This window comes from Cynoglossus semilaevis, chromosome 13, assembly GCF_000523025.1.
Source record: "Cynoglossus semilaevis isolate Cse_v1.0 chromosome 13, Cse_v1.0, whole genome shotgun sequence".
Classification (NCBI taxonomy): Eukaryota; Metazoa; Chordata; class Actinopteri; order Pleuronectiformes; family Cynoglossidae; genus Cynoglossus; species Cynoglossus semilaevis.
Window position 1 is genome coordinate 10,696,179 of NC_024319.1, and position 26,490 is coordinate 10,722,668.

The following is a 26,490-nucleotide window of genomic DNA, read 5'->3' on the forward strand; positions in this document are numbered from 1 at the left end:
GCCTCTTCCCAGTCCAATAAGGCAGAGTATTAGATGCAGTGTGGGTACAGATGCACTGCAGCGACTGCATTATTACATCCAAATTGTTCAGTTCATGAGATTTAAATGAATGTGTACCATAATCCAAACAGTGCCGGCGTCTTACGCTAATCTATACACCGTGATTAATACTCTGTGAACCATGTTTTTTTTACCATTTATTGCTAATGTTGGATAATTGCATAAATACGTCCTTGCCTTCCAGTTATTTTCAGCGGTTGTTTATCTCTAAAAGACAAAGTAAAACAAATGAGGACCATTCAATAGTAAATAGACGTCTTTGCCCCCTAGTGGTGAAGGTGATCTGTGACAATGCAAGGGTTAATGATCATATCGAATGGTAGTAGTCTTCAGTTATCACTGAATCTGTTGAGGTTATTTAGGTTAATTTAAAAATATGCCAATCCAACATGGCCGCCTCCATGGAGAAAAAGAAAGTCACAGAAAGTCAATAAGAGCAACATATTATATCTACTGTATATACTATATTATATATATATATATTTGAATATATATTTATTTGCATACAATATATACTGTAAATGCATACATTATACGAATACTTGTGTTGAAATTCTAACTGACAAACAACCAATTCTGCTGCTTATTTTTTCTATGAACATGAAATCCCTAGAAGGAACCCAAAATGGAATGACAAAGATCTGAGGCTGAAGTACCGTAGGACCTTGTCAAAAAGCCTTCACAACAGAATACCATTGTGACATAATTGCGAGAAGCAGAGTCTTGACAATGGTGAATGTAATCAGTTTAGAAGATAACTGACAGTTTGGTAACTGTGGTTCAGAGACCAGAAGACCCTGAAACTCAACGGTTTGGAGAAACGCACTCTGAAAGGACCAGTTGAATGAACTCAAATTCAAAGAGAAAAGTATCTTTCAATAACTAGGTACAGTATAATTTAATTCCAACTGTAGCTTGAATCTGCGGACAGGCAACAGCAACGCTGTTGACCGTTGAGGAAGAAACTAAAACAAGTGGATCGTACAGCACACAGAGAACAGTCGGAGCCGTTTTAACAAACATCCAACAGCTGACTTTCTTGCTAACAGCGAACGATTCATGGGAAAACATGTACTAACAGACGAAACAAGGACGAGTTGGAATCACTTCTGTAATTAAATGGATTGTTAAATACGAGCCTCAACCTGTGGTTCTGTAATGTGTACAAATGATGAATTGGAGAGTTTGGATACTTGACATTTATGTGTTTTTTTTCTGCCTGCTATGTACTCCCAGAAGTATGTGTGAAAATGGGTTTTTTACTGTCCTGCAGTTTAAATGATTTCATTAAGTGTGATGATGTCACGGTACATTTTAATTACCGTATACAGTAGATGTCCTGCGAGAGAGGGAACGAGAGCGGGCGCAGGAAGCCGCGGTCTAATGAGGTCATTGAAATCTCTGCGTTCACTCTGTATGCAGATCACACATCATCAACACAATGGCCGTGATATGGATTCAGAACCTTTTTAAGATTGGTATAACACCATTATTAGATTTATTTAAAGACGTCATGTCATCTGCAGTCGCAGGATTAATGGCCTGATTGGATGATTGATTAAGTCATTTTCTGAATAATTGAATGTTACTGTGATGACACTGCAAACGTGCCTGGAATTTTGTTCAACTGTCCAGTGGCCGATCACTGACACAGTTGCAGATACAATATAGTGGGTTTTCTGCAGAAATACATTTTGTGTTTTTTTAGATGTATTTCCAGCACCATAAGGAGAAATTTCATTCTCTTCCGTTTTGTTTTTCTTGACTGTTTGTAGCGTCGGAGAGGTCAGGCGTCAGTGGTGGAATGGACGTCCTGTCAACGTGGAGTCTGTTTTTCTCAGCGTTATACATCTGCGGTAAGAGATTTTTCTTTTTTCCACTACAGAAGGATTGTTGCAGTGACTGACCTTTTCAAGTCCCATTCATGTTCAGGCAGTGTAGGCTAACATGTTTGGAGCTTTAAGTAGGTCCTTTCATAGGACACAGCTGTTATAAAAACACTGCTGTGGCCTCGGTACGTCAACCTTTGACCTCGGTTAATTACACAGTCACCTGTGACCTAGATGTGTTGGTGTTATTCCACATTTCAACTACTATAGAGACCATGTGGACCAGAACACCTCGGTGAGATACTGTGTCAGTGTTTATCCATGAATCTGGAATTATTTCACTGACTCATTTGCTTAGAGAAAATTAGTTTCACACTGACTTAAAAAGATGAATTGATATAAAACATTTAAGGTGACACACAGATGTCCTAGGTCTGGCATTGGCAAACCGTGGCTCGGGGGCCAGTTTTGGACCGTTTGGCTTTTTTTATCTGGCCAACCTTCACGTCATAAATCGCAAAATCACTTATTCAATTAATAATGACTTCCTTGATACGGGATTCCCAAAATACGAGTATTCCATGTTACGAGTCGTAACAACTATCGCAAGATTTTGCTCCTGATACGAGGAAGTACCTAGTTACGAGTGCTCAACCAAGCTCCATTTTTCCACCCAAATTTGAAGAAATGACACTGTCACGCAGTCTCACTCCCTTGCTGAGTTATTTTACCCATTTTTATAATAATTATTATTTATATTATCATTGTATCTGTTTATATTTGTTTTTGGTGTTTAGATGATTAATTGAATTAATTAATAGTATATTTTTTGGGCAGAGGGAACAAATTAATTGGATGTAGTCAAGTTTAGATTAAACTTGTATCTAGGGAGTCCACTGTATTGTATTAGAATGGTATGAAAAAGAAATCACATTTGCGTCAAAACCTTAATATGACAAAACATCTTCATACATCTGCACTCAGCAGTAATGGTTGCTATAATCATTGTTACCCTTATATTGTGACATGCCTTAATCAAAGCTGAACCAACACTTACATCCGTTCATCGTTTCTGCTCTTAGCAGTTGTCAGTGTGACCACTTTTGTCCTCTAACAGCAGGTGTAGGTGTAGTTAGGGTTAGGGGAGGATGCAGAAATAAGACGTAGTGTAATCCTTATTATGATCCAGAAGTGGATGCTCGCCACCTGTCTCTAAAATTCCCCTTAGCTTTACAGGGCGTTAACAGTGTGTTTTAATGTCATTCATTATTTTGGTTTTATGGCCTGCTTTACTGTTTTGGTTCAGTATCACTGCTGTCATCAACTTTGTTTCCAGGTTCACAGTTGCAGCCGTCAGCTGTTTTCTAGCTCAGCCCAGGTGCCCTGCACCGAAACAGTCTGTGATACTGAAGTTTAACTTCAGCTCTTTGGTCACGAGTGGTGAAAATGCACTTTGGTTTATAATGGAACATTAAATACACAAGGGTCAGAAGTAAAAAAGAAAATCAGACGTCATCATTTCAAAATGTCTTCCCCGTGCAGTACATCAGAATAACGGAACCAGACGTTCCTAATAAATTCATAGGAGATGGTGACATGGACACGAATCGCTGTACAGACTGGGCCTCGGACAACAGTCCCTGAACGCCACACAGGACTTGAATTTACTACTTTTAATTAGTCGATAAAAGATGGGGGACCAAAATGAAAAATATCCACGGCAAATTAATTTAGCCTTCATCTGTCTGTTTCTACGATCATACACTACAGAGGCGTGGAGCAGCCACTGAAGATGACTCTTGATATTCATTTATGTAAACTGGATGCAAATGTGCCCCTGTGTTTGGTTGTTTGTATGCGTCCTCCGTAAGGGGCCAATCTTGCCCTTCATATTTGACGTGAGGTGACTGGTTCCGCCTTGATCTGAGAGCTTTGCCTCTCACTCATGTTGTCAGAGGCACCGGAGCATGCACTTCACAAACAACTTGGTCACTGCTTCAATGAAGGTCAAGATTCAAACTGCCGAGCAGAATCAGGGGGTGGGTGGGTGGGTGGTTGGGTGAGGGGGTTATTTAGATGAGGTTCACATTTAGATGTTGGACCCCTGATTAGGATAAGCGTCGGTTCTCCACTCTTTGAACGGAATTAATTCATAAAACCCCGGCTGCGGTAATGACTTATTTTAAGATGTGTGCCTGGTGGGTGGTCTGCTGTGGGATCTCCACACTCTACTATAGAAAGTCACCCAAGAGCGTGGCTGAAGGATGTCCCGACCCCTCCTATGATAAACAAGGGGGGATTAAAGTGATAATCATTACTCTTCCCCGGAGGAATTAGCAGTCGAGACATTGAAGCTGAAGAAAAACCGCAGGTGAACCGGGCCTCTGTGACCCCCGCGTGCTTTTTCTCTCTGACCAATACACTATCTGCACGGCCAGGAGGGGATTTAATTCGCAGTAATTACTTTATTGACTCATTTTCAGGGCCGTATCACTGTAGTCTCCCATCAATAAAACATATGCCAGGCTGAATAATGTGGCCAGACACAATAGGGTGTCCTCTCAGACAAAAGACCTCATGACTGGACCCCTGCGGTGTGTCTTTGTCAAACAAACCTTGCTCCTTTTTTTATTTTTTTATTTCTCATTTCTTCCCTGACATTTCATGCAAATTCACACTCCAGTTCCCGTCCACGGCTTTACATTGAGTCTCACTGCATATCATTCCTGTCCTTCAGTTCCAGTCCAGATGTTTTCTTTGTCCTCTTTCCATGTCCCCCAGGCACCCAGGCCCAGCAGGTCTTCAGAAATGAGCCCAGGAACCAAACTGTGAGGATGGGGGCCACAGCTGTGCTGAGGTGTGAGGTGCTGCGGGCCTCTGGGACCGTGCAGTGGGTCAAAGATGGTCTCCTCCTGGGACCTCAGAAGAGCCTGCCAGGCTTTCCACGCTACAGTATGATTGGAAACCCCAAGAGAGGTAAATGGAGATGTTCACAGAATATGTAGCCTGTGGCATTTTGAATTTTTCAATGTTGATGTCCGAGCAAAGCTAATGTGTCGTTTGTAGCCACTGAAGTACAGAGGTTTGTGTGTGAAACCCTCACTAGATGATGCTTTTAGGTAAACGTGTTTGAAATAAATGAAAGGTAAATGAGATGAAATTATCCAAGTGACGAGAATGAAGTTAAAATAAGTCCGTCTTACGTATAAAAGGAGAAAGTTTTCAAAGAAAACACGTTATAATCTGATTATCTGATGACATTTTCAATTATCGGTTCGTTGAGACGCTGAGATGTTGTTGTTGACAAGTTCTAATTATGAAGTACAGGTTCTGCTGAAAACCTTATAGCACCTCTTTCTATGACATATATATATATATATATATTTCCAACATCTGGGGCCGTGATCGACGACACACTCTCACACCTCCTGCTGTCACTCACGTTCAGACAAGACAAGAGTGTCACTGGTGTCAGCAAATCAGCGAAATGAGAGAGTGTTGCAGAATCTACAGCACAGTCTATAAAAAGTAATAGCCAATTAGAAAGAGAGCAGCAACTGCTCCTGATGGAGCTGCTAATGGACCAGACTCACTTCTCAGGTACGCCGTGTGCTTTTGTTTCACAGAGATAGGTGTAAGAGATAGCACACAGAGTTAGCCTTGCTCTCACACAGAGGCCACCGTATGCTACTAAGTACGTCAACTGTGGTCGAGGCGAGTGGAACGACAGAGCTGCAGGAGTAGACGTAGTAAAAGTTCAAATACTCGGTGTCAACCAACCAAGTTTGTAAAGGAAGACTTTTTTGGCCTTTGACCCCATTTTGAGGTCACAAATTTCTGCCAAACCCAGAGACTTTTGTTTTTCTAGAATTAGTTTTTGGTCACGTTTGTTAGCCTGTGTAGGATGAAGGTGAGAGGGTCTGGAGACGAGGGATGTTGGAGGGGGAGTGACCAGGTACAGGTATGGTCAGAGTCAACGCAGAGGAGGACGAGGGTGAGATGAAAGGAAGGAAACAGCCTAAAGAAGAAGAACATCAGAACATGCACTCTAAACAAGAACAAGACCACACACACACACACACACACACACACACACACACACACACACACAGATGGACACGTGCACACAGCTCCCATTCTGACACTCAAACCAACACTTGTGCATAAATTAGCCATCAGCGCAGGTACACTCTACCAGGAAAAGAAACCACAAGGAAGTACAGCCGGCTGATGTATGCAATCACTCCACACTGCAAAATCATTCAAGATGGCACTTGACTGCACTTGTTCCTTCACCAGTTCCACTGATTGTCACCACTGGGGATGTTTAATGATGCTTAAAAAAGCCAGGCTCACAGGACGAGGCCAGCTTTGATTTCACCATATACTTAGAGCAGATGTAGCACCCTTATTTCCCTTAAGCTGCAGCAGTGATGCAAATATCGACGGGAGCCCAAATGATAGACGTGGGTTGTTTGTGAAGAGGAATGCACAGAGCACAACAGATAAACCGCCTGGTCGAAGGCACCAGGGCATTAGCAGGATTTTATTATAAAGTAGAAGCTATTATTTAATTGGGTGGTGAGTAGTTATAAACGCAACAGGTTTTGATTAAAACACCTTTGTCATGCACATTTTTTGACTCTAAATGAGAAGCCAGACAGCTACTCTTTTTTTTTAAAGTTAGTACATTTTAATTCATTTGGACAAATAGTAGGAAAGAATAGAAAACAAACGGCCTTCATTATGTCAACGGAAAAAAATTAACGATAATTTCATTTTAAAACAGCAAAGACAATTTGTACAATTATGCTAGGTTTTAAATTATTTTCATCACAGACTTGATTAATAAAATGAATAAGAATGATTGAAAATTAGATTTGATTTGAAATTCTTTATTAACCTATTTATTGTTTAATTATTATTAGCAGCGTTTTGTTTTTTTTACACGACCTACGCAAGATTTTTTCCACTTTACATTATAACAGCCTTTGGACCGTGTGTGGAGAAACAGAATCCAGACCAGTCAAAGGCTTCAACAAGTCACAGACTGAAGCTCTCACTTCAGTAAGGCTGCACTTCCTTTGCCTTTGGCCACTTCCATCGGGAACTGTCTCTCTGGTTTTGAAGCCGTGACTGACACTGACACTGACACGTCTGTACCGGTCTGTACCACTGCATATAAATGACATGAAATAAAGTGTCCATTCACATGGCGGGAAAACATTGATGGGACGTCGTCCTAAAGACGCTCACTTTGTCACGAGGCAGGATACCTGGTCGCCCGTGACTGACATGAATAGACTAGTTTCCCAAACTTTTTTTCTGGGCACCTGTATTTTAATAGTCACAAACCCAACCCTTCGCAACCCAAGTCACACAACCTGAGGGTCACGACCCAGTCTTTGGGAAACAATGGAATAGACTAAATGTCTCTTTTTCCCGATAAATAACAGTTTGAGTTCTTCACCAAATTACACATTTTGGTGTTCACTGCATGTTGAGGACAGGGAATCGCGTTTACAGAACCTCCAGAGTATTGTGATGTCTGAAGAAAGGAAACTGATTAATAACTCAAATGTCTCTGTCTGTCTGTGCACTCGGTGATAACTTGGACATGAAAATTGCTTCTGGTTGCTGTTAATTATCTTCCCAGATTACTTGACGTATGCATTTTTAGGACTGGGTGGTTGTCAGACCAAGATACAATTTTGCACATGTTAGGCTGTGAGCCAGAGAATCGGGAGATTGAAAACCCGCTCTGAACATCGTCTAATCCCCACAGGTTATGGCAGTGCATCAAACAAATCAAGCCCTGTTGGCAGAACCAATCTCAGAAGAAGAGATACAGAGAGAGAGAGAGAGAGACGCTGCCTGGCACTAATTAATAGACCGTTTACTCCGTCAGAGTCATAAATGTGGGATTTGATTTCTCCTGCAGTATTTGAAATTCATTCTGAAATGGAACGTATCAGTTATGAGTACAGACAAGCGCTCGTACGTCGGAGGAGATGCCTGCAGCAGGTTCTCAGCAAGTCAGTCGTTCTCATCTCCCAGAAATAAGAAAGAAGTGTATTTTTGATATCTAAATCAGTACAGTGCATTATATCGTAATTGAAACGGCAGCGTGTCGTCGTACAAATTGTCTTTATTGTTAATTTTTCATTTCCAAAGTTGAAAATTGCTTCAGTGATGACTCGAGACAGTGACATGGGCACAGAGTCTGCAGGAGACATCTATCACCTGACACGTAATAACTGTGAACAGGGAGTTTGAATTCACTGGAGTGTGAACAGAAAACCTTAATGAACCCCCCCGTCACCCCCCCACCCCCAGCTCCTCTTCTCTGTATTGTAATTATTCATGTGTATTTAGTGTGCATAATGTTTCCACCACCTAACCCTAACTCGCAGTAATAATGAAATTCTTCCGTCTCTGTTGCAGGACAATTTCATCTCCAAATCGAAAAAGCCCGACTGGAGGACGAAGCCGTCTACGAATGTCAGGCTGGCCAGTCTGAGAGCAGCTACGCCATCGTGTCCGCTGAAGCCTGGCTCAACGTTTTAAGTGAGTGAAACTATTAAGTGTTTGTAGTGAGGGGTCGCAGGGGGCGCTCTCTGTCATGATAATAATCTAACAGTGGTGGAGCAGTGGAGTCCAGAACCAGCTGGAATCTGTGGTCTGATTCCTCTGATCGTGGTTAGCAGCATGCTAACTGTGTTCAACATGGTGTGTGGTTAATTTACGATCAATCTACCGACTTTCATGCCTTGTAGTGATGGTACGAGAATGAGAATGTATTAAGGCAGGTATCCACAACCCCCGGTCTGCGGACCGGTACTGGTTCGTAGAAAATTTGGTGGCAGGCCGCAGTTGGACACATCGGAAAATATGTATTTTAATTTTACAAATTTACTTCATTCAAAGAGAATCCACTCACTATTTACTTTCTTTAAAAATAATCTGGTAATATTTAAAAATAATTCAGACTGTGAAACAAACAGAAGTCTAAATTTTTTTATTTTGAAAATGTAATGATCTGAAGTAGCGGTCGGTACCTGCTGACCAGTCCTTGGCAGTTGGGAATCACTGGATTAGAGTTGATACGGAAATGAAACTGACGAAATCAATACTGAGGATTTGTAATTCTCATCAACTCTCATCCATAATGCTGAGTCTTCTAACGACAAGCCTGGGTTCATGGAACCATTCCTCTATTTATCTCCACTGCTCAAAGGACACAGTGCTTGGAGAAAGGATTTAATTCAATGTGTCCCTGGTTCAGCAAAACTCCAGTTCCCGGTAACTCCGAGCTCAAATGATATCCGATGCATGTATGGACCATGAAGAATGTATTTATTTTTTAAACAAGGACTGCGGATGTTCCAGCAGCTCCACGGCTTCAGACAGCTGCCAGACGCGATATAAAGTGCGAGTACAACTCCCGATTCTTTGGCAGGCCTCGGGGCGATCCGTGTCTCCCCTTGTTGCAGGAGGAAGGAATAAATTATAACAGGGATGACTGAAAAGTTTCTTCTCAGACGTATTGTGGAGCTGCATCAGACCACCTGTAGTCGATTCACACCGACCAGTATCTCTCGCTCTCTCTCTCTCTCTCTCGCTCGCCCCCTGTCTCTGCAGTGTGTGGGAGCGAGCCCATATGTGGTGAGGAAGGGACTCTAAAGAACCTTTCTTCTCCAGGCGCGCTTCATTTACTTACAGCCCCCTCCCTATTCTCTCGCCACACAATTCCTCCAACTCGGCCTCGCTTTCAAGCCTTCTCCCTTCTCTTTGCTGTGTGTGTGTGTGTGTTGGGGTGGGGGGGGGTTACTGACTCCTGTCCTAGTGGCCTCTCTCTCTCACTCACTTTCTCTCTCTCTCCTCTGGGAAGAAGGCAGGTTTTTCTGACATCAATGGGCAGCGGGGGGGGGCAGCACCCACAGACGTCTCCTTTGACGGTGTGGGTCTACAGCAGGCCTACACCTGCAGCCACAGCAGGCTGGACTCCCACATTTGTTACCTCCGACATGCCTGGTGCCGTGCGTCCACACTCACAGAGACGGCGCCGTGGCCTTTGGCTTTGTCGGAAAAAGGTCAAAATGCGTGTGCTGCATCACAGCAGTCATATTTGCCGGGCCCGGAGGCTCCCGTGTTACGGCCGCGCTGTCTCACAGCTGGTGTTGTTGTTCCGTCGGCCTGGGAACACTTTCCAGCTGTTGACAGTTTAAGACGGACAGTTGCAGCTGCGAAGGGCAGCGCGTGGAGCTGACTGACTTCGACAGTGGCTCGACAGCCTCGGTCCTAAAGGGTCATTAGTTCCACACCGACAATTCAACTGATTCAAAATACGTGACTAATGTGGGCCTTGATAATGAGGTGATGAATTCAATCTCCTGTTAGTGCTGAGCTGGGACCAGAGAGTGTGCGCTCGTTTGAAGAGCACTGTCTCTGATGAGTTCCCCGCGGACTTCTCTATCACCGAGCTACGGCTCCCAAGGCCCCACACCCTTGGCCACTCAACCATAGGCATATCCTATCAAGCCAGGCATCAAATCAAAACACTATAAACTCTTTATGAGGAGATACATTGGGGGACATGGGAGAGAGCGAGAGAGAGAGAGAGAAAGACCAGAACTAGCAGGTCATGTGACTTGGTTCTCAGGTCAGGAGGAGTGGAACAACGACTGGCTAATTCAACATGGAGTCGCCACAGGCCGTAAATTGCCAAGATGGAAAGAAAATGTCAATAAACCTCATCGGCCGTCTTACAAAGAGATGTTTCCAGACGTTTCTATTGGAGAAACTTAACTCCTGTGTGTTTCTGACTTCCTGCGGGGCTCAGACGGGGGGATTACTGCAACAGGCAGATCAAGTGGCACTGAGTAATCCATAACAATAACAACCCCTGCCACCTCCACCTCCACTCCCCCCACTTCAAACTTCCGTGCCGTCACACACCTGACACATCCTGTGTCTCGGTTCATAACGTTAGCCTGAGGAGTTAATCCTGTTAATGAACGACTCCCTCCCGTACGGACGACACTCGCAAATGTCTCAAACATTTATTTGATGTTGTTCTGGTTTGAGACTCTGACTCATTGGGTTGACACGTTTGGTGTGTGCGTGTGTGTGCGTGTGTGTGTGTGTAAGCTTATTATTAGCATTGGTTGGAGGTTAGAGGACATCTGAGGAGCCTGCGCCGCGCTAAGGTTTTGCGGCGGCTAATGAGTTTAGCACTTGAAGAGTATATAATGAGCCTTCATTTCATATTTTTGGCTGCTACGAATAATTGAACAACTTCTAAAACGGGGGGCACCGGCAACGAAGAACAAGGTGACGTTATTCTTGAAAAAAAGTTGTGACAAATTGATGTCCCTCCTTAAGAGGACAACGTGACGCACGCTTGTGTGACGTTGTGCGTTGTTACCGTGGCAGCCAGACGGATGGTACGGTGAGTGGGGGGGGGTCTTTACAATTAGTTAGGGAGCAGCTCCTGAAGAAAAGCAGAGTGAGATTCTTAAGTGTTTGCTTTTAAGTACTTTAAATTTATCTTCAGGGTCGATCCAACACTCGGACTGTTTAGACCTTGGTCTGTTTAAATGGTCCGCTGAGGACCGGGAGTCTGATGAATAGGAATTTAACTGCAAGGAAATGGAATCCAAACAAAGAGTAAAATACACCAGGATGTAAAAAAAAAGGGGTAGTAGATGTTGAGAAGCTGTTTGTTGGGAGAGGGCGTTCTTATTTCTGTCCCTCTGGAACAAACAGTACCGGGGACTGTGCGCTTCCTTCAGGGGTGAAGAATTAAATGTGGCTTCAGAACAGTAACGTCAGAGTTAGGTTTGGGGTTTTTTAATGCTCACTTGGACACACCAAGTCCAATAAATTTACATAAAACTTTCTTTGAAAATCTGGGGCACAAAAATAATATCTGAAACATTTTCTAGAAGTTTTTCCCACTGGGTGATTTATTCCACTCCAAGAAGACAAAGAAAACCAAAGTACACTTTCTTTTCTGCTTTTTCTGTGTGAAATTGTTGTTGTCCTGGAGACCAGGACTCATGACTGAGACTTGGATTCACCTATTTCCAGGGAGTCAAAAACTAGATTTTGTGTTGGAGAAGACGTTACCTTTTTTTCTTGGACTCACTATAGACTTTGATTTGATTAAAACCTCTTCTGACTTTGACCTCCACTAAACCAGTTTCTTGGGTTTTTTTTTTTTGTCTTGTTTGATTCTGATTGGACTCAGAATCACTGGATCATTGATCTATCCAATCAATGATTGGAGAGAATTTTTGACTTATTTAACGTCAACAGTACCATAATAGCTCTTAGCTGGTAACATGTTGGTGCTTTGGTGTTATGTGTCACTTAACCTTTCGTGTGACCGACATCTTTTGTTAGCTGGTTCTGGATTCGGAGCACAGGAAGGAGACAGAGAGGAAAATAAGGCTGAAAAAGCGCGCGGATTCAGAGGCTACCAATTTCACAGATCACACACCTGGGACCTGCAGTGTGTGTGAAAACCACAAAAGAAAACGTATTCCTGCGTGGATTTTTCCTGCTCATCTTTGTCTTCCAGAGATAACACTGATGAGTCGTGGCTGTTTAGCTCTTATTTACAGTGTTGTTTTTTTCCCCTGTTTGTTATCATCTGAACAGTGCACATGACTCACTCGAGGTTTTGGAGGGTTTTTTTTTTTATTATTAATCACCCATATCCGTGTTCTTTGTGCCAATCTGCCTGCACTGTAAACAGGAGTTCATCTTTGGGTGTTTTGGGTGAAATGGAGTAAAAAGGTTGTGTGCGTCTGTACGGGAGTGAGCGGGAGACGGAAATGTAGAAAAGCTGCTGGTGCATATTGATGTGTGTGTGCTAATCTGCTCCTTATCTGCCTTATCCATCCATCCGTCTGTATTTGTCTGATGAATCGAATTTCGCGGCTCACTGTTTCTCATCTGAGTGTCAGGAGCAGGTCTGTCTATAGTCGTGTTCTTGTAGCGTTGCGTACATTAACGAGACGAGAGACGAGTCGGAGCGTAGGGGAAAGAGAGACAAACAGTGAAAGTAAGTGGAGAAGCCAACAGGCAGGTAGACAAAGAGCAGGCAGGAAGAGTTAATTAAGAGCGCAGCGTGTTTGCTGACTGCTCTTTCCTCTGAGTACATTTTAAGTAAATTGAACATAATGTGTGTTTCGTTGCCGCTCCACGCGGGCTACCTTACTTGCACAAATGTGTACGAGCGATTGAGGCTCGTCCCACCGGCTTGAATGGCCCACGTGGTGTTCCTGAGTGGATGTGATGGATGGTTGGCTGTAATTCCCGGTCCAAGATGGAACACACCGTCCCCCGCATTTCTGCAGTTTAACTGCAGTGGTCAAGAAGGATGGTGTGCTGAGAGAAGGGGGTGGGCACCGGCTGCTCCAGAGGGATGATGGAGTGAATGTGAGATAAGAGGAATGGGCCGGCGTGAGCGAGTGAGCGAGGGGGAAAAAAATTAGATACCTGCCTGCCTCATTTGCGAACATATCATTATTCTTATTTTAGGATTTGTTAGGCTGCCAGACACTCCTGGAGCACAACAAGTGATGTGCTTATGTGAGTCATGCAGGCCCCGGGAAGATAGAGAGTGCAGGGGCTGTCAATAGATGCATGGCGCAGTCATCTTCGCAGGGAAGAGGAGGGGGGGGGGAGGGGGGAGAGGGGAGGTGGGGGAGACAAACAAATGCATCTCATTATTGCAGTGCGCGCCTCTGCAGTGCTCTGGGTAACCCATCACAGTCCACACAGATTCAATTGCTTCTTTTAAATCAGTTTGAAGCTGCAGCCACATCTCATCTGTCTCAATAGCAGACCAGAGCCAATGGGTGTCTCTGCACACTGCCACAGCTCCTCCTAGTGGCTGGGAATCTGTCTCAGCTGCCAAACGTGAGTGAGAGAGGGGCTGATGACGGCCTGCTCCGGTCGCTGCTGGGGCAGCTGTTTACCCCACACATTAGCAGTGGATTTGTGTGAGGACTCAGCAGCAGCAGCAGCAGCAGCAGCAGCAGCAGCAGCCGCAGCCCGCCCCCAGCTGCTCTTCCACTCTGCAGTCTGTCTTATTTCTTTTCTCTTTTTGCTCTCACTCCAGCACAGATCTCTGCTGTCGTCTCCCTCTCTCTCTCTTCCTCTCTCTCTCTCCATCTCTCTCCCTCTCCCTCTCCCTCTCTCTCTCTCTCCGTTGTTGATACACACACTCAGCCTACCTGTAATCACAAACTCGGAGCACTGTTTTTGAGCTACGATGAAAGAAATACCACAATAACAGTAACCGGTTTCTAATTCCAGAAGCTCACAAAAAAAAAATAGAAACCAGACTTCTGAAGTCTGATCTGAAGAATATTTTCTAATGACAAGAACCTGACAGATATTTAAATTTATTGCCAAACAAATATTTTTAAGGGTTTTTCGTTTCTACATTTCCACTCCATGGTCATATGAAAGGATTGAAGAGAAGAACAGCAATGAAGTGGTGATTGCTTTGATCAGTGCTTTTTTTTTTTTTTTTTTTTTACTTGACCATGATGTTTGCTTGGTTGGTTGGTTGGTTTTACGAAAGGAGGAGGAAAAAAATCAATCATTTTCTTCCGTCGTTTCTTTTTCTTTTCTTCCCCTGTCCAAAAAATGGTGCTTTTACTCAACAGAACAACGAACCCTGATGTTCTAAATTAGACACCCTGCAGCAGATAACACTCCACTCTGCTCCCGATGTAACAAGTACTCATTATCACATCACTGCGTACAGTTAATATCTATTTTTGACAGCAGCGTCCACTAACCTGAAATTAGTGCATCAAATATAGGCTCTAAATAAATCAGTTCATGAAAATGCTGGGCTTTTTTGTCTTGTCCTCTACAGTTCCCCCGTCCAGCCCAAACTTTGAACTGGACCTGGAGGAGACACCATGGGTCGCTGGGAGGATGTATACCATCGCTTGTGTCGCCGCCGATGCGAAGCCAGAGGCTGAAATCAAGCTTTTCAAAGGTAAGACGGCCTTTGACGTGTGAAGGCGAAATATCCAAAAATTCCAAACACTTTCTGTGTGGAAATTGTTCCGAAGCTTCTCCTTTAACTAAATTACACTCCACATTTTTTCAGTGCTCTGGGATTTCCAGAGGTAACAGCAAGAATATTTAATAGGAGGAAAAACAGAGCTGAAGTGTAGAACGTGTCTGTTTTCATAGTCTTCAAAGTAACGGGTTGAAAAGAGCACGCTCTGAGTGGGAGGAAATATCTGTAACAGTTGAATGTCCAACGTCCACTCTAACAAAAATCTCTCCTTTTTACTGTCTCTGCCGTGCACGCACGCACGCACACACACACACACACACACACATGCAAAAAACAGTAAAAGATTTAATAATACTGAGACCTTGACTCCACAAATGTTGGAATTCTCTTTGTAAATTAAGGGTCAGTCAGTCAGTCAGTCAGTCAGTCAGTCAGTCAGTCAGTCAGCACTGATTTCCTTACAAAAACAGGAACATATGGGGGTGACGGCCAATGAGAGCTATGTTTCTTTGCTGGGGCGGGACATTTAAATGGAGAATGTCATAAAATCCCAATTAAGATTTTCAAACAGCTTAGTTAATTTTATCAGCATGAAAATGTCTCACACACACACACACATATATATGTTTTTAATTTTTGGAGTGTTTTTTTTAATATGTGTGAAAGATGAGACCTGATTAAAAAGTCTTACTTTTTAAATCTGATGAATCTTGTGATGCAGCCGATCATGTTAGGCTTTGTTCATTCATTCATTCAGACTTCAACATTGGCCTTAACCTTTGACCTTTCTGCCCATCTGTTTCTCCTGACTCATTATATTCTAACTTACTGTAGATGAGAAACATTTTGAACATGAACAGACAGATTCTCTGCGGTCAAAAACACCTAGCCTTGGGTGGTGCTCCTTTGACCCCTGAACCTTCGTCCACCCTAACTGCCCACTGAGCCATCACACAGGATGTCACTTTTCTAACCTTTTTCAGGCTTTGTTTGCCTGTAGATTAGATTTCATTGATCCCACACTGGGAAAATCGTTGACTGACTGTAAGAAGTTGACAAAGTAAGAAAATGGAGGTTAGAGTGAGTTTCCAAATAGCTGCTTAGAGTTTTTATTGCATATTTAGTAAGTGTGCGAACGTTGTTAGTGTATGAATTTAAAATGGTCTTTGAAGGTTGGCGATATTGTGCGCAATTTTAATAAACCATTTGGTCAATACGCCCCGTAGCAGTTTTAATTTAAATGGAAAGATGGTGAGAATTATTCTGGTATAAATGGTAATTATACTGTACTTAAGAGTATTACAGATCCACACATTTTGAAGGATGATGATGATGATGATGATGATGATGATGATGATGATGATGATGATGATGTTTTCCCTGAACAATGTCCACCCTGTGTCCTGTCTTCACTGTTGTGTCTCTCAGACGGAGCGGAGCTGACAGGTGTCGGGTCTTTCTCCATGCCTGGCTCAAAGGACAAGCTGCTGAACACACATGCTACAGTAACGTACGTGTCCGTCTGTCCGTCTGTCTGTCGGTCTTCACATGAACCGGCCCGGTCTTTCCAAGTCTGGCTTGTGTTTGATGTTTGCTCCCCCACCCCCGTCCCCTCTTTGTTTTTCGACTGCTCTTATTTTCTCCCTCTGTTTCAGTAAGAAAAACACATTTCTGTTACTTGCCACAGCAGAATTAAATTAGCTTCTGTCAAAAGCACAAAATTACATTCCAGCAGGGAGACTGATCCATCCTGAGCGGTTCGCCAGGTGCCCATACATTAAACAGCACGATGAATTACTTTAATCCTGCTTGTCTTCACTGTGTCAGAGATAACAACATCTTGTCATAACCTGAAATAACGTCGGTGCTGAGGAGGAGGAGAACAGCCAGAGGTTTGAAGCTGTATCTGTGCTCTCCTCCTCACGCCCAGTATGCCCAGCAGTGGGCAGTGTGTGGTTGCTCCCCTTGACTCCATGCTGTATATAATGTACAGGAAATATAAACCGAGTAAAACTGTATACAGGGCTCACCACGTCTTTATGTTTATATATTTATTGTTTAGTGCCACTTTATTTTAAATTGCGTTAGCCTTCATGAGAGTTGAAACTCGTCAGCGATTCTAAACCTTTGAGGCAACAATGAACAGGACGACTGAAAACCTTCACTGAGTCCAACCCCAGTGTTGATAATACTTTAATTACATTTGATTCCACTGTACCTCTGGCTAAATGTGACCATGGTGTTATATTGTGAGTCATTTTATGACTCTATAATTTCATCTGTTTTTCCGTTACATAACCAAAGATTCACCGCTTTGAGCTCTGACCATGGGAGACCGATGTTGTGTCAGGCGAAGAACGCTGCCCTGTTCCGACCTGTGGAGACCACGTTGACCATGAATGTTCTCTGTAAGTGTCTCCGTCTGTCTGAGAACTGACAGTAGGCGCTAACAAGAAAACACACCGCCGTATATAAAACACTCTCAACCACAGAGGAGCTCAACCTCAGGCCTCCGTCCGGTCTTGTTCGCTCCGTCAGTGTTGGTAGAGTGAGAGGGAAGATTCAACCTGAAGGCAAACTTACACCCACTTCAACATCAGGGGGCATGACTGCTTTACTTCACAAGGCTGCCCCTAGTGGGCTGAGTTTGATATGACCTGCTCTTTATGCTCCTGTCAAACAATGAAAACTAAGGCCGAGTTCACATTTACTTTTAATTTTAAGAAATCGTAGACTTTTACACGTTCGTTGTAGTTGTGTTAAAACACAGACTTTCTACCAGGCAAACTGAGATGGATCACTGCTGAGGCTTTTGGTAGTGAATTTCCATAATACGTTACAATCAATAATATGCCGACCTAAGGGCAGCGAAATTAATAATAATGAACTTAAAAAAATAACCCGGCAGCTTTGGTGCTCCTCGGCCTAATTTAAAATTCAAAAACCACTAAGGCAGAACTTGAATGTTATTATAACTAAAGTGTGCGACTGTGTAATGGAACGGTGAGGCAGCGCAGTGTACAGTGTTGAGATGAGGCGCGAGCAGTTAGCGTCAACATACAATACTGGTGGCATCTCTTTGTTTCTCTCCTGTGTGACAGAGCAGCGCTGGAAGTGACTTTTATCGAATGCACAAACGCTGTCTCACCGCAACTGCTGTTTACTACAGTAGGTCTGAGTATTTTCTGCTCTGTTGATCAGCTGAAATAATTGATTGCCGAGGCCCGGGAGTCTACCCACCTGCTCCTCGCAGGTCTAAATCATGTTGATGATTAAAGTGAAGCAGGGCTGCTGACACCTTCAGCAGTCAGCAGTACCTCCAGCTCTGGCCCTGTGTTATCCGCACGCCGACTAGACGCCATAATGTTGTCTCTTACTGTACCTCTCCACATTACACGCCGCCGCTGCTGTGTTTACAATCGCCAATAACGGCGAGCTCTCCTCCCTTCCTCTCTGTTCCTCGACTCTGTATTACACAACACGGGCTCAGTACTCAGTGCTAATGTTGCAGAACTTGGGACCACCGCTGCAATCTTACTCAGCATGCCAGCCCATCAAAGCCAGAGCGGTGGCCATTTGCAGCCAGCCAGATTGTTAGTAAGGTGGCAATTTGTCATGCTGGCCCTGGGTCTGCAGCCCGCTCTCTGAAACTGATTGCAGCAATAACAAAGGCCCGTCCTCCTCTAATTTATTTTTACTGCATATATTTTATTCAAAGAGGCTGTAATTTATTCATATTTCACGTTACCTTATTACTGTTTGAACATCTGTTATTTTGCTTTATGGACTGGCTCCAGCTCACTGCTCTCTTAATACTTAATGCTTTCATCAGATCCCAAGCTCTTTTTCACGCAGAGTCATGTTAAATGTGCCCAATTTATTGGCCCTGTCTCAGCAAATAGGGATGCGCTCTAATCAATTGCCTGGAGTGTTCTCATTGCAATGCTGCTCTTTTTTTTTCTTTTTTTTTTTATGTTATCGTCATCCCTCCTCTCCATTTCCCAGAGTTACTGCATTTATTTTTCTTCCCGTACGTCTTCATTTCTCTTTTGCTCTTTTTGCTTTTTCCCTTTGTCAAAACATTTTTTTTTTTTTGGTGTTTCTCATTTCCCGACAGTCCCACCTCAGCCTCCAGTTATTATAGGTCTGGAGACAGGGGAGGTCAAAGCAGGGCGAATACTGACGCTGGTTTGTGTTTCTCACGGAGGAAACCCCTTAGCCACTCTCCACTGGAGTAAGGTAAAACTCTGCACTTTCTGCTTGAAAATCTGTGACGGTTAAGCTAAAAAAAAAGCTGTCCTAGTCAGTGGTTGGTTTCAGTATTTCTGAGTTTTGTGTGTGTTGGTGGTGTGTGTGTCAGAATGGAGAAGTTTTGTCAAAGACTTGGGAAGAGGACATCGTGGCTCAGAAGTCCAGCAGTGTCCTCAACCTGAGGATCACCCCTGCCGATAACCAGGTGGACGTGTGCTGTGAGAGCGTCAATCTGGTGTCCCTGTCACCTCTCTCTGCCTGCCGCAGAATTACCGTGCTCTGTGAGTGACAATAATGCTTCCAGTGCACCACGCTGGAGTCCACACACACACATACACACACACACACACACACACACATCCACGGCAGGACTCACAGTAATAGATTGTTAAGGCTGTAGACACCAGGTAGGAGAAGTACTGTATAATAATAGTCTTAGCTCCAGAAACCAGTCCTTTGACAGTTCCAGAATATTTCCTAATGCTGATAGAATTATTGAGAAGAATTGGTTGTTACAGCTTCAGCCCACATGTTTAAATACCTTCAGGTTTGCACCAGTGCATGGTCTTTCACAGCTGCTCCATTAATTTAGCTCAATTGTTTTCAAGTAGTTTGTGAAATTAACTAAATAAAAGATTTTCAAGGATTTTAACAAATGCGTAGAAGGAAGTGCACTACACAGACACAGTCGATACACGATTAGAAAACGTTGTTGTTTCAGTAAAGCATCTCAAGCTTGAAGTAACATTAATCTCTTTCCTGTGATCGTGGGGGGGCTTTAACTTCAGGTCAGACGCCCAGCTAGCATCAGACGAGCCTCGCTGAGTGCAGGGCAGTCAGTCTGCACTGACGAGCTAACACTATTGCAATAACAATTGAAAAGTTTGGAAAGTTTAAACTCTAAGTCAACATCAATATGTGTAGTAATGAAGCAAAGCTATGAATTCCTGAAATGATTAATTCCATCATTTGGATCAGATTATAAAAACCTGTGTTAAATCCGTACATCTTCCTGCTGTTACAGCAATATATACTGTATATAAGCGATCAATTAATCTCTTAAATCTGGATCCATTAGGATGCATCCACAGCCTCCCTGTGACTAGTCGGATTCAGGAATCCTACACTTGTGCGACAGAATCAACCACATGGATAATAGATGTTACTTCTCTTTAGGAATAAAAAATGTTCTTCTTGTTTTTTTTACAGCAACAATAAAGAAAAGTAAACAAATAAGAATTAATATTCAGCAGCCTCGGTGCACTGTGTCTAACAATAGCCTGATTTCCACTACAGAGCCAGACGCTTTAAACGCTCTGGAACTGTTGCACCTTCTCTTTGTAATTATGATCGGGTTTTGAAGACGCACCGTCAATTACGCTCCGTGCTGCGGCAATGTGAAGATAGTGAAATTACTCAAGTGCTTTTCCTTTACTCATCGATCTCCCGTGCACCAGACGTCGGAGCCGTGCCTCCCAGTCATTCATTCAGCGATGTTAAAATGAGCTGCTCACACTCTGAGCTTGAGGCGCTGGTAGAGGCTGCAGGGCACGGAATACTGTGAAAAAGCTTCACCTACTTTCCGGCACCAGCTCAGTTTCAGCCGTCGCAGGGTGTGCAGCTTGTACAAATGCATCCAAGTCTGTGTCTGCTGGGATAGACACAAATATCTGTAGGATTTGCATACATGACCCCTCCTTCCCCGTGTCTGCCAGCTCACTCCCCAGGCTTTCTATCACCCTGAAGGCTCTGTGAAGCTGCATCAGTTTGCCTGTAGCTATTGTAGCGTCTCCCCCTGTGGCTGAAACTAAGCTGACTTTAGAAACCACAGTGAAAGCCTCTTGAGAAAACAAGTTGCCACTCAAAGTGATTTTCCTTCACACCCCTGATTCTGCTCCATGTTTCATATCCAGAAATAGTTCTGTTGCCACTGTGATCAGAAATGGGAGCTGTTAAATGCGCTGTTCAGGGAGGAAATAATTGCAGTGCTTCTTTTTTTTTCTTTTGGTTTAAATTCCATTTCCAGAGAAGTCAATTCACTCTTCAAAAAAAATACTAAAATACCTAATTTGACAATGCACACGGATCCCTATGTAGAAGGTAAAGCACAGAGAAAAGACCACAGTTGTGTTTATTTGAACCAACTTTATTTATTCTGTTAGTCAAAATGGATCAAATCCTATTGTTAAACCTCCATATCAATTGTAGCCTTCCATCTCCAGTGCATCATGGTTACTGGTTCAGCCCAGTGTCATCATGGAGACGTTGTGTTTGTGTGCTCATGTACCAGTTGAACCTGCAGTGGTGACTCTCTCTGGTTCCTTCGTGGCCGTCGAAGGACAGGAGCTGGATATGTGCTGCTTTGCCGCCTCTAGCAACCCCCCTGTGCAAATTCGCTGGTGGCTGGGGAACAAGGAGCTCAACAACACAGTTGTCTCTGTGAAGGAGGTGAGTTTAAATCTCAACATCCAATTATTAGAATTGTTTTCGTTTGAGCAGTTTGATTGTGAGCTCATCGTTGATGGGGTTGGAATCACATGATGCAATTCGATTGTGTGTATAAGTGTATACAGTGTCTATATGTGTATTTATTATTGTTCAAGAAACAATCAAAAATGACATTTTTTTTTCTACTGAAAATACTTACATGTTTGCCTCAATGGTGCCTGAAAGAAAATCCCCGAATGTTTCCTATAGAATTAGCTTCAGTACAGAAGAAAAATAGAATAAATGCTGTGACCCTGTGTGCTCTGCCGCAGGTTTGCAAATACACCAGCTGCTGATTCCAAAAGTGTATTCTGCTGCTCACCTTCTTCCTTTTGTCTGAGTTAATAAGATCAAAGTGAATAAAAGCTGACACAGAAGATGAGCGTTATTAAACAAGCTCTTTATTCATCCGGCAGCAGCATTTTCATTTGATCTTACACAAGGCACTCGGTGTGCTGTGTGTGAGCTTTAATGCATCTGAAACAGTGTGAGGTTAATGAAGACTGACGCTGCTGTTCACTGCGTCTGTTAGTCTTCCTGACTGTGGCTTTTACAGTCATCAACTCAATAATAGCCATAATGGCCAGATGTGCTGCATTAGCATGACCACTGTCAGCAGGTGCACGCCGGAGCAAGGCATTATGTATGCAGCTGCCAGTCAGATGAATATGTTTATTTATCACAGAACACCACGTCAGTTAGCGGGGCTGCTAATGTGTTATCAGCATTCTCCAGAAGACAAAGCAGCGAGACTTGTTTTTCTGAGACTCTCTGTCTCTGGACTGAACCGTCACACAGGTGTGTGTGCTCTCTGTGTGTGTAGGGGGACCATGGTGGGATGACAACCATGTCCAACATAACCCACAAGGTCTCCAGGGAGGAGGACAGTCTCACCCTGACCTGCGAGGCTTTCAACAAGGGCACATTCTTTTCCAAGACCCAGACGGCCACACTCAGCGTCTACTGTGAGTCCGGATGTTTGAGGTTCAACCGATGCATTATATTTTTTAATAGACACAGCCAGCATTAAAATCACTAGGATGAATATTTTTTAGTAGGTGCCTTTTGCGAGTTCTCAAGGATGTTTCTATCACGGTTCAAGAAGGGAGTCAATAATATTTACAGCCTTTCACTAATATAATCCTTCACTCCCAATATTTTCCATTTACATTTCTGTCTGAAGAGTTTCTGAGTAACCCTAACCCTTGAAACTCTTCAGTTTTTACTTGTTTTTTCTTCAGTCTGCACATGCTCAGTGTCGTTGAGCCAGTGTTAACATCGAAAATATATAAATCTGATTTGATCATCCACAGACCCTCCCCAAAGGGTGTGGCTTGAGGCTCCTTCTCCAGACATTCCCATTCATGCAGGGACCAAAGTGCGACTCACCTGCTTCTCCACTGGAGGGAACCCCGTGGGAACTCTAACCTGGTTGAAGGTTGTTTTACACGTGTGTCTGTATGTGTGTGCACTAAACACATATCAATATATATTAGGGAAGTCCGATATTAGCTTTTTACCGATATTCAATGTGCCAATATTGTCCAAACGCTTAATTTCCGATACCGATACCTGCAGCTGTACTAACTTTTTAAAGCGATTCCAACATATCTGACGAAACCCAAGCATTGCCTTATTGGGCTTTTAATATCGGAGGAAAAACCGATAACGATTCTTACCCATATCACATTATTATGCTCATATCAAGCCGATAATATCAGACCTCTCTAATATATATCTGTATACATGGATTTATATATGTATGTATAAATATGTGAGGAAAAAAATACATACACACACACACACACACACATATTTATATATATATATATTTATAGAGAGAGAGAGAGTTTAGTCAGTGCTGTGTGTATTGACGATGGCGTGGAGAGCGCATTGACAGTTGCAGCTGTTGTGGTTTTAGGACGGAAACAAAGTGACCTCAATGCAGAGGCAGACATCTTTTGATCGTGGCGTGGCTCGTGAGCTGGTTCTGGTCCTGACAGCAAGTGATAACAACGCTTCCTATCGCTGTGATGCCACAAATGAAGCGAAGAAGACCATATCTGCCTCCACCGCACTAAAGGTGTTTTGTAAGTGGATTTGTCGCGGTATGACTCCAGGGTCAACCTTTCCAGGGACCAGGTGCCATTAAACACATAGAACAAAGTGGTACTGCACCAAATTTTGGTAATTCTAGGTCAGTGGTTCTCAAACTATGCTCCATTTTGACTAACGCTAAATGAACTCCTTGGCCAACTAAAATGCTAAAGCTAAATTTATGTTTCCTCGCAGCCTTTAAAATATAAATATATAAAAACGCCGGACATCTTAATTTGTCGTAAGACCAAGAATTACAACAGAATTATATTCAGTCCACTACAGTGGAACCAAGACCACTCCCCTCATTACCAGTAGATGTCAGTAGTGGATGTTTAAATGTATAAATAGTCTAATACATATTAGAGGGTGTGTTCAGTGGTCTGTGATTTTGTATGTGACTTATTGTGTTTTTTTGTCTCTTGATTTTCGCAGTCACAGCCATAAGTATGAAAATAACAACCAAACAGGAAGTGCTTCGTCGAGGGGACACATTGAGTCTGGACTGCCATGCAGGAAGCAGTAACCCAAAGTCCAACATCTCCTGGACCGTGGGCTCTCAGAGGTGTGTCGAGACAAACACACATCGTCAGGATGAGTCTGATGATTATCCTTTAAAGTGTGTTTGTTTGCAGGATTGTTTGCTGTGGTTCGATTCCTGTGTTGATTCCATTTCCTGGATGGGTTCTCTGTTAGGTTCCCTGGAGCGGAGCAGCCCCCCACGAACGCTCAGTATGGTGGGGTTTCAGTGCTCAGCTCTTTATCTCTTCATCTGGGTTCACAGCATCACAACCAGAGAGTCATCTGTCAGGCCTACAGCTCTGTGCTGGCTGAGGGAACCAGCACGTTCTACCAGCTCAACGTTCTCTGTAAGAAAACAATGTTTGGGTTCTCCGGTGCTTTGTTTCCATGTTTGAGTTTATGTTTGTTTGGTTCTTTCTTTCTCATTATGCATCTGTCTTTCTGTCTTTTTGTCTGTCTTCATTTCTTTCTTTAGCTTTTTCCGTCTTCATCTGTTTTTTCTCTTTGTTTTCTGTTCTGTTTTTCTTCTTTTTTCGTATTGCTGCGTCATTCTTTTTCACATTGTTTTGTCTTTTGTTTTTCTTCTTTTCTTTCTTTTGTTTTCCTCTCTCTCTGTGTCTTGGTTGGTGGTTTGCATATATTTTAAACGATGCATAATGGTGATCTATAAGGCTGCAGATAGCTGCTGTACTTTAGCACCAAACTGTTGGTGAATCGTGTGTTTTTTTTTTGTTCAGAGGAAACCTTTGTTGTCATTTCCTCGCTCCGGTGCACTCTGCAGTAGTGTGTCCTAATTGTGCATTTGCTTTGCAGCATGGCCGTGTTTGTCTTTGATGCCATTTCACAGGCAGCAGCCAGACACACTTTCAAAGCCCTGTGCTGTGTACGAGCATGAAGGGATGTCACTGTGTGTTTGTGCGGAGCTGCAGTTGGACAACAGTACTGTCACTCGTCATTTTAATGCCTGTCCCTCTCGCTCGTGCGTCGCCTCTCCCCCTCCCCAACCCCTCCGCCCCCATTGTCGTGTGTGAAGTCGGTTAGATGTGGAATTATTGGTGGGATGTCGACTGTCTACTGGTTTGACTCTCATTAGTGTCTCTTTTTTCCCAGCTCAACATATTTGTATGTCTTTGTGCCTGTTTCTGCTGCGTCCTGTCAGACTCTGTGTCCTGTTTTTGTGGTTTTTTGCTCTAAATCCAATTCAATGTCGCTACAGTTGTGTAATTTTTCTGTGCCAGACCCGCCAGAGTTCCGCCATCCTCAGCCAGCACAGGTCCAGGTGGTGGAGGATGACACTGCAACTCTGCCACTGTTGCTCTCTGCTAACCCACAGGAGGTCTCCTGCATCTGGCTGCATTACAAAGAGAAGCTGGTCAAAGGTGATCCCAGGCTATGTGATGGCTCTATAAACCAGCTCCTTGTTGAGCTGAGCCAGCAAGTGAGCACTCAGTTCTGCCATTCAGGGTCTGAATAAAACATGGCAGGTTAGCCAGTGTGGGACCCTGCCAAATGTGATTCTCATTATAGCTCTAATGTATGCAGTCTAAATGAGGCTAGCTGTCTGCCTGAATACTACACAATGGTTCAAACCTGGCGTCTCCTCCAGGCCTGTGTCATCAAGACCCCACAGTGTACACACTCTTTTACATTGTACGCCCCCATTATGAAAGGGCAGCATATTGACCGTAGAACACACACATTTTTATTTTCAGTGTTGTGGAAATGGAGGAGACTCTGACGTAGCCTATTGTCAGGGATGGGCGGGGGTCAGCCGAGCCAATCAATAATGCAGGATTAGATGTCACTTAGAGACCAGTGACCAGAGGACATGTGCTTGATGAGCATGTAATGAATACTTAATTTACAATTGCTTTGGGTGTGTATGTGTTTCTGTCTGTGCGTGTGTGTGTGTGAGAAGAGGGCAATCTGCGCTACCACGGGTCAGACAACTCACTGGAGATCAAGAATGTGACCAGAAAAGATGCCGGCGTTTACACTGTTGAGTGCACAAACGATGAGGGTGTCAACAGAACCTCCATCATCCTGGATGTTCAGTGTAAGACCATCTTCACACAGTACAAATGTCTGGGATATAGGAAGTGGCATGTACATAGCAGGGGCATGACCCCGTTTCTGGAAATGTTGGTCCAGAAAAGTAAGAGAAAAAAAAAACATTTGCAGTTGAACCTC

The 26,490-nt window shown here is 43.5% G+C and overlaps 1 protein-coding gene across 23 annotated transcripts in view; it reads left to right on the forward strand.

Annotated features, from left to right (window-relative positions):
* Nucleotides 1-26,490, forward strand: part of nphs1 (NPHS1 adhesion molecule, nephrin) — a 147,739-nt gene that overhangs the window by 106,746 nt on the left and 14,503 nt on the right. For 22 of the 23 annotated variants that reach the window (XM_025061824.1, XM_025061821.1, XM_025061822.1 and 19 more), the window contains 16 exons: nucleotides 1,836-1,916; nucleotides 4,671-4,865; nucleotides 8,334-8,456; nucleotides 14,791-14,916; nucleotides 16,372-16,453; nucleotides 17,248-17,351; nucleotides 19,061-19,182; nucleotides 19,304-19,475; nucleotides 21,485-21,642; nucleotides 22,505-22,646; nucleotides 22,995-23,119; nucleotides 23,603-23,771; nucleotides 24,214-24,343; nucleotides 24,475-24,647; nucleotides 25,539-25,679; nucleotides 26,219-26,356. In XM_025061824.1, coding sequence (XP_024917592.1) covers nucleotides 1,865-1,916; nucleotides 4,671-4,865; nucleotides 8,334-8,456; nucleotides 14,791-14,916; nucleotides 16,372-16,453; nucleotides 17,248-17,351; nucleotides 19,061-19,182; nucleotides 19,304-19,475; nucleotides 21,485-21,642; nucleotides 22,505-22,646; nucleotides 22,995-23,119; nucleotides 23,603-23,771; nucleotides 24,214-24,343; nucleotides 24,475-24,647; nucleotides 25,539-25,679; nucleotides 26,219-26,356 — 2,152 coding nt within the window. In that variant the 5' untranslated portion in view covers nucleotides 1,836-1,864. Of the gene's footprint in view, nucleotides 1-1,835; nucleotides 1,917-4,670; nucleotides 4,866-8,333; nucleotides 8,457-14,790; nucleotides 14,917-16,371; nucleotides 16,454-17,247; nucleotides 17,352-18,044; nucleotides 18,112-19,060; nucleotides 19,183-19,303; nucleotides 19,476-21,484; nucleotides 21,643-22,504; nucleotides 22,647-22,994; nucleotides 23,120-23,602; nucleotides 23,772-24,213; nucleotides 24,344-24,474; nucleotides 24,648-25,538; nucleotides 25,680-26,218; nucleotides 26,357-26,490 lie in introns of those variants that run through there. The other variant, XM_025061841.1, reaches the window with a different exon arrangement.